We start from the raw sequence: 12,724 nt of genomic DNA, 5'->3' as shown, positions 1-12,724 counted from the left end.
CACTTGGCACTTAACTCTGAGGTTAGCAAAAGAACAATTTGGAGGCAGACTACTGATTCAGGAACCTTTACTATGAAAGCTGCTTTAATCATGATGACTTTTTGGTCATTGCTACTTCTGCACTTTACCTCTGTCATAGTTGGATCTGTTGCCCCTGCTGTGAATATTGCATAATCTGGAGCTGCAGAACATGAATCAGAAGTGGGAGGACTTACCTAAAGGTCCCAAGGCAAGAGGGGAGGGAATTTGAAGATAAAGTTTCACATGTCCATGTATGCTGTTTTCTTGCCAATCTACGTGTAGACTTTATCTGAGACACTTCCGCAGCTAAAGGAGGAAGCGAGGAAGGAATGATCATAGCAGGTGACAAGAGAGGTGGTTCTTTGCTGAACCTGTTACCTGGGCGAATGTCTTAGAGATTACATTGACATTGGAGGAAATTAGGGATATGGAAGGGAACCGGAGAACCCAGGGGAAACCCATGTGGTACTGAAGGTCAGGAATGACCCCGGGTTTTCAGGCACTGTGAGGCAGCAGTTCTACAGTTGCGGCACTGTGCTACCCTGAATAAAGAGAAATTACTTAATTTTAACATACATATAAAATTGCCAGATTTTTTAATTGCTTGTGGAGTCATAGAAAGTTCATTTGTTGCTTTATTATTGTCAGATGTATTGAGACACAGTGAACAGCTTTGTTTTGCGCACTTGCAAGGCACCATACATGAATAATCAGGTAGTGCAAAAGAGAAAATAAATAGATTGCAGGATGTATTGTTACAGGTATAGAGAAAGTGCAGATTAAAAAAATGCAAGGACCACAATGAGGTAAATTGGAAGGAATTATTTCTTAGTATATTAGAGGACGTTCAAGAGTCTGATAACAGCAGGGAGGAAGCTTTTATTGAATTAGGTGCTACGTGCTTTCAAGGTTTTATATCTTCCGCCTGACAGGGGATGGAAAAGGAGAAACGCGAGTGGTCCTTAGTTATGTTGACTGCTTTGCTGAGCCAGCATGAAATATAGATGGAGCTAATTTGATGGGTGGGTGCTGTTGGTTTGTATTGATGGGCTGGGCCATGTTCATAAATCTCTACAATTGCTTGTGGTCTTGGCAGGGCATCTGCTATAACAAGCTGTGATGTATCCAGATAAGATCCTTTCAATGGTGCATTGATAGAAATTGGTAAGAGTCATTGGTGACATGATGAATTTCCTTAGCCTTCTTTGGACTCAATGGCAGCTCGTTCACAGGTATTGAGGACGGTATGAAGAGCAGACTGATGGCAAAGGTAATTTTAGAAAATACTAGACTAAGTGGGACTCGTTGGGTCCCAGCATCACACGGAAGGGTTGGTCCCCAACACATTATTCCACCTCTCCACCAATTCCAATATTGGTGGCCAGTGGGGTGGTGGTGGTGGTGGTGGTGGTGGTGGTGGGGGGGCTTTCTGGAGTGCTAGTATGGATGTTGTGGGCTGACGGGACTTGTTTCCAGAGGGCTAGTATGGACATTGTGGGCCAAATGGATTATTGGGCTGGCGGCTCAGTCACTCAAGCCTGTTGTGCTGGCAGCTCACTCACGGCTGGTGGGCTGGCAGTTGACACGGCAATTCCTTGAAATTCCATTTCATGCAGGGTGCAAGGCCACCAAATTCAAGTGTAGTTTCTTACCACTTCAAGCAGGGTGCAAGGCCACCAAATTCAAGCAGTTTCTTACCACTTCAAGCAGGGTGCAAGGCCACCAAATTCAAGTGCAGTTTCATACCATTTCAAGCAAGGCCACTAAAGACAGTGAATCGTGATCTCTCCCTCCTCCATCTTGCAGAGACTGAGCCATGCCCACACTTCTGGGTTTTATAGTCTCTCCCTCCTCCCACCAGAAGGGGCGTGGCCTTCATGGCATGATTGACAGGAGAGAGAATCTCACCATTTTTTAAACACTAATAACGCTTTTATTTTTCATCGATGGGAAAAATCCGCGGCACCTGATGAGCAGAGGGGGACTCTGAGTAAAATGGCCAAGAATCACAGCCGTGCGTGGTAGCGTTTTTTCTAAAATCAATATAAACACAAACAGGAAGTGGTCAAGATTAGACTTTTAATTATATAGAAGGAAAGGCAACTTTAATTAGTCAAGGCAACTTTAATTAGGCAACACAGCTTTAGCATTTCCAAACCAAAGGCAACACAGCTTTAGCATTTCTACACCAAAGGCAACACAGCTTTAGGGCAACACAGCTTTAGCTTTTCCAAACTATATTTTCAAACCACATTAAGGACACTGACAGGTCAGTAAAACCACTCACAGTTTAGTAGACATGTGTTCAATGTTATTCACAGCTCAGACTGAGAGATGTGACCCTCTCACTCCCCCATCTTCCAGAGACTGACTGAGGCATTCAACACTTCGGGCTTTATAGTCCCTCCAGAAGGGGCATGGCCTTCAGGAGAGAGAATCTCAACATTTTTTAAACACGAATAACTTTTATTTTTAATCGATGAGGAAAATCCTCTTGTCCTGCGCAAGAGGGGGACCCGAGTAAGATGGCCAAAAATCACAGCCATAAGTGGCAGCGTTTTTTCTAAAATCAATATACAGAACAGGAAGTAATCAAGATCAGTCTTTTAGTAATATAGATAGCTGGGAAAAAAGTAATTGAATGCCAGAGACAAAGAAAAATGTGAAAACACAGGTAGTTTAAAAACTTCTAGAAGAAAAGTAAATAAAAATATATTTTAAATTTTTTTTAAAAAATTGTTAAAACACAAAAGTACTAAAAAAGTACATGAAACACTGACGAGCTAATTTGATTAATTGTTCAAAACAATTTATTCACATTTTTTCTTGTTTTGCCATCATTTGAAGAACAACTGCTTTTCTGTGTCATAGGTCCCTATTAACTTCCTTTTCTCCTTTTCCCTTCTCATCTCCACCTCCATCTCCTTCTCCCAACTATTCTGTCCCTTCCATCTCCTCCTCTCTCTCCCCTTCTTCTATGCAATGTTCCCCTCCTTAGCAATAATTCACAAATAAAAACTTCCTTTTGTTAAGTTCTGTTGACTATAATAATAAAAAAAAAAGTAATCAAATTGGGAAGCCATTGCTTAGGTTGGTAGAAAACATTTAGTCGAAATGTGTAAAGGAAGGACTGGAATTTGACAGAATTTGTAAATTATCAGCACATATGGGTTTGATACATTTCGTAATTTTGTTTTTGCAACATTGACGCAACACAATTGCTAATTTTATTAAATGTTTCCATTTTTAGAATTTTCCTTCTTTGATCCACAAGACCCAGCATGCGAACGAATCCTACGCGATCTTAATACAACTATTCCAGAATTGTTTGCTATCTTGCGTCAGTGGGTTCCACAAGTGCAGCAACAAATTGATGTGATTGGGAAAGAGGTAATCCACAAGTTGCCTTTTCATCATTACTATGCATGGGTTTTAATCACGGTGTTCCTTGTGTATTACGTGCAAAGCACTTGAAACTCTCAGGTCATACCACAAATTATTTGATATATGCAATTAACACTGAGTGAAGGGCTTTGTATAAGGAACTCGATCATAACAGCAGCAGAAAGAAGCCTGTATCCTGGCTTATTCAAAGAGAATTAATTATTTGTGTCAATTCCATCCATCCAGGGTTGCACATTGTACAAGGTTGAAGATCCTTTTGCGATAATCTTGAAATGACTTTGTCTCAACCATGAGGCGAAGATTCCCTTTCACTGTTTTGTAATGCGAGAGCTTTAGTGAATGCATGGCAAGATGCTAAAGGCAGCTGATACACGACTTGTCTGTCAGCCTGCAGTTTACTTTTAAACATGTGATGGATGCTGTACAAAATCATCATCGTTGAAAACATCAACAGGCATGGTGCCTTACAATGCTATGTACGACAGTGATCACAACTTCTGAAGTGTGGATGGCCGTGGCTCGCTAGGAACTCATTCAAGAGAGTTTATTGTCATGTGTCCCTGATAGGACAATCAAATTCTTGCATTGCTTCAGCACAACAGAACATAGTAGGCATTGACTACATCATCTGCCATTTGACAGTTCTTGGGGGAGGTGAATTCACTTTTGCCTTGAGTAAATAGCATCAAGTAGCTTGGGCAAAGAATTCACTTTAGATTGTTGGCTTCCTAGAGGCCTAGAGAAAAACAGACTGCACATGCGGAACTCCAGTTTCAGGATTTCTTCAGCCCAGGAAAGCTTCCACTTTCTGAATATTCATATTTTGTGCTCAGTAGCAAAATATATTTGTGGTCAGCAACTGAGAAATTACATGACTCAATCATACTGTGACTGTCTAATAAGCACACCACATTTCAGCATGACATTGAAACCCCTGTCCCATAAGAGAGGGAAGAGTTTCGTGAGTGTGTTGCAATGGCAATGTGAAACGAGCTTGCCATGGCTGAATAGTTAAAGTCTGTGAAATGTGTAAGTTCTGACTGTTGGAAGGAGTAACATGTGCAAGTGTTGTTGTATCGTTGGCGGTGGATGACCTAAAGCTAACCAGATGGATGAGGCTTTTAATCTTTTAATTCAGCACTGGAACCTTGGAGCATTCACTTCCTCAGTTGTCAAGTTCCCTTTCTGGTTCATTTTAGTCCAGGTTTTGCAACATCTCGCTCCTGAAATCCAAATCCCCATTCAGGGTGCTGAGGTCTATGGGTGGCCTGCTCCCAGAAACAGGAAACAATGACATTTAGCTGCCATTTCTAGATTTAGCTGCACTTACTCAGTGCAGAATATATTGAAATAATAGTAATAGCCACTAAAGAATCACTTGGTTTTTTTTTCTGTAAGAGCTTCTAACATTGCCTGTATCCAGGCAAACGGCTCTGTGTGTGCAGCCTGAGCAAAAGATCACATTCCAAATTTTAGTCAGTGTATAAGCCTCGGGTATAATAGATATTAGTAGGATGAGGTTTTGTTTGTAATGTCTGATTACTGATGAGGATTATGCGATGGAATGCACAATATCTTAGTTAAAGGAGACACAAGGAACTGCAGATGCTGGTTTACAAAAAAGATACAAAGTGCTAGAATTATTCCAACACTTGATGTCTTTCTTCTTAGTCCACTGGTGATCTTGAGCTTCTTGCTGCATGTCATTCCCACTCCTTTTCCAACCTGTTGATGTCTGTGGCCCCCTCCATTGCTAATAGAGGCCAAATATAAACAAGAAAAAACAACATATCATCTTCCATCCAGACATTTTGCAACCCTCTGGAATGAAAAGCAGATTATTTCAACTTCAGCTAACCTGTTCTTTATTTGTTTCTCATTGACGTATTTATGTCCCATTTTTAAAATGTCCTGAAAATGGTCAGTATTCATGCTCCTTATCAACAGACCAGTATTAACCTGCCTCCATGTAGACTATAATTTTACACATCACTCCTCCCCAAAGATCTGCTTTGAAAACTTAATTCTCCCCCAGTTCTGAGGAAGGGTCACTAACCCGAAACATTGACTAGTTTCCAGCATTTCTGTTTTATTTGAGAATCCACCATCTGCAGTTTTATTTGTTTCCCTCTTTAGTTAATTGTTGTGAGTAATTACGTATGAAATAAAGGGAATAAAAGAATCATCTACCATCTTCTTTCTGATATATTGCTTAAGATTCTGAGTCGAGGATGCCATGTGAATGACAGAGATGGCTTGACAGATATGACACTCCTACATTACACCTGCAAAGCGGGAGCTCAAGGAATTGGTGAGTTGTAAATCAAATATTTTTCGTTTATTAATATTCTTCTTTGCACACTCAATTACTTCAGTGCATCTCATAACATGAGGAATTTTCTAATAGATGATTTCCCATTTAAGTAAAAGCGAATAACTTTTGAGCGAACAGATTATTGGGCTGGTGGCTCAGTCACTCAAGCCTGTTGTGCTGGCAGCTCACTCACTCACGGCTGGTAGGCTGGCAGTTGACTCATGGCTATTCCTTGAAATTCCATTTCAAGTAGGGTGCAAGACCACCAAATTCAAGTGCTGTTTCATACCATTTCAAGGAGGGTGCAAGGCCACGAAAGACAGCGAGTCGTGACCTCTCCCTCCTCCATCGTGCAGAGACTGAGCCACGCCCACACTTCTGGGTTTATAGTCCCTCCCCCCTCTCACCAGAAGGGGTGTGGCCTTCATGGCATGATTGACAGGAGAGAGAATCTCAACATTTTTTAAACACTAATAACTCTTTTATTTTTCATCAATGGTAAAAATCCTCAGCACCTGATGAACGGAGGAGGACTCTGAGTAAGATGGCCAAAATCACAGCCGTGTGTGGTAGCGTTTTTTCTAAAATCAATATAAAGCGCAAACAGGAAGTGGTCAAGATTAGACTTTTAATTATATAGAAGGAAAGGCAACTTTAATTAGGCACAAGCAACTTTAATTAGGCAAGGCAACTTCAATTAGGCAAGGCAACTTTAATTAGGCAAGGCAACTTTAATTAGGCAACACAGCTTTAGCATTTCCAAACCAAAGGCAACACAACTTTAGCATTTCCAAACCAAAGGCAACACAGCTTTAGCATTTCCAAACCAAAGGCAATACAGCTTTAGTATTTCCAAACCAAAGGCAACACAGCTTTAGCTTTTCCAAACTATATTTACAAACAACATTAAGGGCACTGACAGGTCAGTAAAACCACTCACAGTTTAGTAGACATGTGTTAAGTGTTATTCACAGCTCAGACTGAGAGATGTGACCCTCTCGCTCCCCCATCCTGCAGAGACTGACTGAGGCGCTCAACACATATGGGTTCCATAATCCCTCTGGAAGGGGTGTGGACTTCAGGAGAGAGAATCTCAATATTTTTTGAACACTAATAACTCTTTTATTTTTAATCAATGGGAAAAATCCTCTTGTCCTGCGCAGCGGAGGGGGACTCAAAGATGGCCAAAAATCACAGCTGTAAGTGGCAGCGATTTTTCTAAAATCAATATACAGAACAAGAGGAAGTGGTCAAGATCTGACGTTTAGTAATATAGATAGTAGGAAATGTGCTTTTATACTTAAATGCATTAACAATCTTTTGATTTCCTAATAAATCCTATGGATTTGGTGGACTCAACCCCATCCCGCAGAAGCACAACACTTGGCTGCCTACAAAATGTTGCCCTCTCTTCAGCTTGAGAAAACATAATTTAGCATTTACCTCGGATTTGGCTGCACATAAAACTTCCCCCCGCATCTTGGCTTCATGATGACTTGTAAGCTATGATCTTAATTAACACATCTACAAGAGAGTCAATTTGTGGTGTCAATTACGTTTGTGTTATTGTCCTGACATCTTTTCAACCTTGCTGCTAAGCTGCACCTTGCTTTCAGCAGTCTTCTCATAGGAGTGGAGTTAATCTGCCACATTAAAAAAATCTTGGAAACTCTATTTGAATGACGGTACCTTTATAAAGTGACATTGATATCTTATTAATGTTTTAATATCTGTTAATTTCCTGGAGTGATCTCAGCTTGAACACTGGGAATGTTGGCTCAAAAATGGTCTGAATTGAGGCTTGGAACATGGGCTAACTGCACGGCCAGAGTTGAGAAACCAAGAATGTAAACTAGACTCTGGGGCTGGTAACATGTCATTTAGAGTTGGGGGTTGGGAATGTGGGTCAGTTGTGTGGCCAGAATCAGGGCAAAGAACCTGATCCAATTTTGCGGCCTGAACCAGAAATGTGGTAGGATCAGGGGGCCGACAACATTAGCCAGGTGTGCAGTCTGGTCAACTGGATGGGTGCCAGGGTTTGTGAATGAGGCATGGCGTGTGGCTGGCGCTGGGTGTGTAGACGGAATTGAAGGGGTTCTGTGTCTGAGTCTATTTGCGAGTATGTGTGCATGTGAGAGTGAGTGCATACTGGTACGCCCACTAATTTGTAAGCATTAAATCCCATGCAGCAGATCACCATCTCCAATCATTTTGGTCTCCTTTACCATTGGATTAAGATCTCACCCTGTAAAGTCTGTGTTGTATTGGTGTGTAAGCGCCATTCCAGATAGAAACTATGCATAGGCAATGTCCATTCAACAGACTGAAGTTTGGGACTTGTCATATGTCCTGAAACAGAACAATGAAATTCTTACTTGCAGCAGCGCAACAAGTCAAGTCGAGTCAAGTTTATTCGTCACATACACATACGAGATGTGCAGTGAAATGAAAAGTGGCAATGCTCGCGAATTGTGCAAAAAACAAACAAACAAACTGCAAACAGAATGGAACAGAATCACATATTCACATATTACATATTTGTGGGAGGAAGTGAAGAAAAAGGAAAAAAACAGCAATTTAAAAAAAGACACCACACAACAGTAAAATGGAACAGTAAAGTTAGTCCCTGGAGAGATAGGAGTTTACAGTCCTAATGGCCTCTGGGAAGAAACTCCTTTTCTCATCCTCTCCATTCTCACAGCATGGCAACGGAGGCATTTGCCTGACCGTAGCAGCTGGAACAGTCCGTTGCTGGGGTGGAAGGGGTGTCCCATGATCTTGTTGGCTCTGGAGTTGCACCTTCTGATGTATAGTTCCTGCAGGGGGGCAAGTGTAATTCCCATAGTGCGTTCGGCTGAACGCACTACTCTGCAGAGCCTTCTTATCCTGGGCAGAGCAGTTCCCAAACCAAATCGTGATATTTTCCACAGCCGATGCTTTCCACAGCCGCTGAGTAGAAGCACTGGAGGATCCTCAGAGACGCTCTGAATTTCTTCAATTGCCTGAGGTGGTAAAGGTGCTGCCTTGCCTTACTCACGAGTGCTGCAGCGTGTGATGTCCATGTCATATCCTCAGAGATGTGGACTCCCAGGTATTTAAAACAGTTCACCCTATCCACAGTATCCCTATTTATCTTCAGTGGTGTATACGTCCTCGGACGGGCAGCCAGTGCCCATGGATCTTCGGGGTCCGCGCCGGTGAGGACGTCTTCGGGCAGCCGACCCAGGTGGGCCCACTCTATCAGGAGGCTACACCTTGAACAGTGGCCAGCGGGGTAATGGGTGGGCTCACTCCCCGCTCCCGTGGCCGTCGGGCGGGCGTCGGTGATGCTGGGGACGGGGGGCTGCTACACTCGCAGCTCCTGCAGCAGCTAGTGGGGGAGCGGCGGCTGGTGGGGGAGCGACGGCTGACGGGGGAGTGACGGCAGCCATGGCCTGCCAGCTTCGATGGGCAGCAGCTGATGGGGGAGCGGCGCCAGCCGCGGCCTCTCAACCTCGGTGGTCGGCTCCGGGCAGGTCTTGCAGGAGAGATTGGCAGGCGTACTCAAGGCCCAGACCGCGCCCATTGGCCATCGCACCCCTCGACATGGCCCACAGCCGGAGCATCGACTGCGCCCACGGGCCCCACGGCCGGGGAGCCTCCGGCCCACAGCAGGAGCTGCCCTTGACCCTGCTTGCGCACCTTCTTGTAGAAGGTTAGCGAGTTCTATTCCTTCCTCCGGTTCTGGGGGTGGTCCTGTGGCATCAGCTGATAGACAGACCACTTACGGTTGAACCCTCGTCAGTGGTTACAAGGGCTGTCACGTGACGTCATGGGTTTAGGGGAGTGTCCTGCTACATAAGCATATCTCACCTTGAGATTAGCCGAGTTGACGGGTAGCTGAGCTCGAGACAACACCCACGCTCAGCTGCAGCAGCAATGACATAATTATGATTGAGGACCAAACTGTATTTCAAACCTATTATCTCACTGATTAAAGCAACTGTTTATTCACCATGTTTGGTGCCGCTACAAGGTCCCACATAGGAGATTAGTTGGCAAAATTAGGGCAAATTGTACTGGGGGTAGAGTACTGACATGGATAGAAAATTGGTTAGCAGCCAAAGAGTAATGATTGACGGGACCCTTTCAGAATGACAGGCAGTGACTAGTGGGGCACTGCAAGGCTCGGTGCTGGGACCGCAGCTATTTACAATATACATCAATGATTTAGATGAAGGGATTCAAAGTAACATTTGCAAATTTGCAGATGACACAAAGTTTGGTGGCAGTGTGAACTGTGAGGAGGATGCTATGAGAATGCAGGGTGACTTGGACAGGTTGGGTGAGTGGGCAGATGCATGGCAGATGCAGTTTAATGTGGATAAATGTGAGGTTATCCACTTTGGTAGCATAAACAGGAAGGCAGATTACTATCTAAATGGTATCAATTTGGGAAAAGGAGAAGTACAACGGGATCTGGGGGTCCTTGTTCACCAGTCAATGAAAGGAAGCATGCAGGTACAGCAGGCAGTGAAGAAAGCGAATGGCATGTTGGCCTTTATAACAAGAGGAGTTGAGTATAGGAGTGTAAAGGAAACTAGACGTTGTCCATAGTCCATAAGTCTTTATTCAAACACCAATAACACTACATACCCAACTTCCCGTAAGATAAACTAACAGCAGCAGCAGGCAATTATATATGACCTGCACATCTACATCCCTTCCCGTAAGATAAACAGCAGCAGCGGGCAATTATACAGACCTGCACATAATAACAATAATGGTCAGTGAACATCTCAAACTAAGCATAATCACCATACCGATCAGGGGCCCGCACAACTCTGCGCGGGTCCGTACACCACCCTCACTCCCCTCTCCCAAAGACAAAGGCAGCGAAGATCGGGGGGACGGAACAGGCAGTAAAGCAGGTCGGGGACTAGAAACCGGCGAGGCAAGAGACGAACTAGAAGGGGAGGACGAAAAAAGAGAACTGACAGGAGAAGACCGTGGGGAAAGAACAGGAGAGCCGAAATCAGGTTTCACAGGAGCAGGTTGGGTAGGCGCAGGAATGACAGCAGGGGCACATGGGATAGCCCGAGGGGGAGAGACAGGTGAAGGAGTGGATGTGTACGGGAAAGGGATCGGTGGAGGAGGCTCACGGATAGCACGCAAATGCTGGTGACTGCGACGATATACAGTGCCCTCGTAATCCACCAAATAGGAGCGAGGGGAGTCAGCCAGCCCTACAACAGTAGCAAGCTTGGAAAAACCGGTAGGAGTCTGCATGCGAACCACCTGGCCCGCGGAGAGGGAAGGCAGAGGACGACAAGACTTGTCATGAGACCGGCGCTGGATCTCATGGCGATGAGAGATGCGGCGGTGGACCGCCTCAGGGGAACGAACCACAGGAGTCAGCAATTGTTGAGAAATAGGCATAGGAGGACGGAGGACGCGAGACATGAGCCGTTGAGCAGGAGAACCCAAAACCCCATCGCGAGAAACATTACGCAAATTCAAAAGTCCTTGGTAAAAATCACAATTTGATAAACGAGACTGCTCCAACAAAGTCTTAGCACTGCGCACAGCACGTTCTGCCAGCCCGTTGCTCTGAGGGAATTCCGGACTGCTAGTGTAATGGGCAAAGTTCCACTTAGTCGCAAAAGCAGCGAATTCAGCACTAGTAAACTGCCGGCCGTTGTCAGTTTGAAGCTTCACTGGTGAGCCAAAAGTGGCAAAGTGACGTCGCAGCTTACTGATGACCATCTCCGAGGTGATGGTGGGAAGAAGGTCCACATCAAACCAAGATGAATATGAGTCAACAAGTACCAGATAATTCTTCCCACGCCACTCAAAGATATCGGCGGCCAGCGAAGACCAGGGCATTTCAGGTGCCGGCTGTTGTAGCAGGGGCTGTCGTTGATGGTGAGGGGCCGTGGAGTTGCATGCAGCACACGCAGCAACCCGAGCCTTGATGTACTTGGCCATAGCAGGCCAATAGTATTGCCCTTGGGCATGGGCAACGGTGGCGTCTGCACCCGGGTGTCCGGAGTGTGCAGCAGTATAGTAGGCGTCATACAACGAGGCAGGAATAACCACTTTGTGACCCTTAATGACAATACCATCCCGAAGTACGAGCTCGTCCCGAACCAGGAAGAACGGCCTCACGGCAGCAGGCAGGGAGTGTGGCTTGCAGGGCCAACCACGCAGAATAACAGCAGACAGCTGCTGCAAGTCAGAGTCCGCAGCGGTGTGCTCAATCAGTGTCTGCAACTGCTTCGAGGGGACGAAATTCACGTTGAGGACATGCAGATCAGATTGTTCATATGGATGCTGTACACAGGAGGACAAAGGCGCCCGCGACAGGGCATCAGCAACATGCATTTCCGTGCCCTTCTTGTACACTATGTCAAATTCAAAACGTTGCAGCTGTAACATCATCCGCTGCAAACGGGCCGGGGCAGCATGAATGGGCTTATTAAGTATAGTAACCAGCGGCTGGTGGTCCGTTTCGACTGTGAACCGCACACCGTAAAGAAAATCCCTAAACTTCGAACAGGCAAACACCACAGCCAGGAGCTCCTTCTCGATTTGAGCATACCTCTGCTCCGTGTCAGTCATGGTGCGAGAGGCAAACGAGACAGGCAGCAGAGAATCACCTTCGCAGAGCTGCATGCAGGCAGCACCGAGGCCAAAACGGGAAGCATCACAGGTCACTACAATCGGCAACTTTAGGTCAAAGAATCGCAGTACTGGAGTGTCAATCAGCTTCTTTTTTAAAGCATCAAAAGACAGTTGGTGCTGCGGGCTCCAAGACCAGGCAACGTCCTTCTTGGTCAGAAGGCGCAGCGGCGCACTTAGTTCACTGAGGCGCGGGATAAACTTGCCCAAATAGTTCACCATCCCGAGAAACCTTTGCAGACCTGCAACATCAACAGGGGCAGGAAACTCTGAAATAGCCGTAGTCTTAGCAGGGTCGGGCTTCAGACCCTGAGAGGTGAAAAT

General features: G+C 45.2%; 1 protein-coding gene across 5 annotated transcripts in view; it reads left to right on the top strand.

The window, feature by feature from the left end:
* Positions 1–12,724, top strand: part of LOC129699621 (CAP-Gly domain-containing linker protein 4-like) — a 233,352-nt gene that overhangs the window by 24,962 nt on the left and 195,666 nt on the right. For all 5 annotated transcript variants that reach the window (XM_055639579.1, XM_055639581.1, XM_055639582.1 and 2 more), the window contains exons 3-4: positions 3,272–3,411; positions 5,644–5,737. In XM_055639579.1, coding sequence (XP_055495554.1) covers positions 3,272–3,411; positions 5,644–5,737 — 234 coding nt within the window. The remainder of the gene's footprint in view (positions 1–3,271; positions 3,412–5,643; positions 5,738–12,724) is intronic.

The sequence above is a fragment of the Leucoraja erinacea genome, chromosome 8, assembly GCF_028641065.1.
Source record: "Leucoraja erinacea ecotype New England chromosome 8, Leri_hhj_1, whole genome shotgun sequence".
Lineage (NCBI taxonomy): Eukaryota > Metazoa > Chordata > Chondrichthyes > Rajiformes > Rajidae > Leucoraja > Leucoraja erinaceus.
Note: the sequence above shows the minus strand (reverse complement) of the source record. Positions and strands in the feature narration are given on the sequence as shown.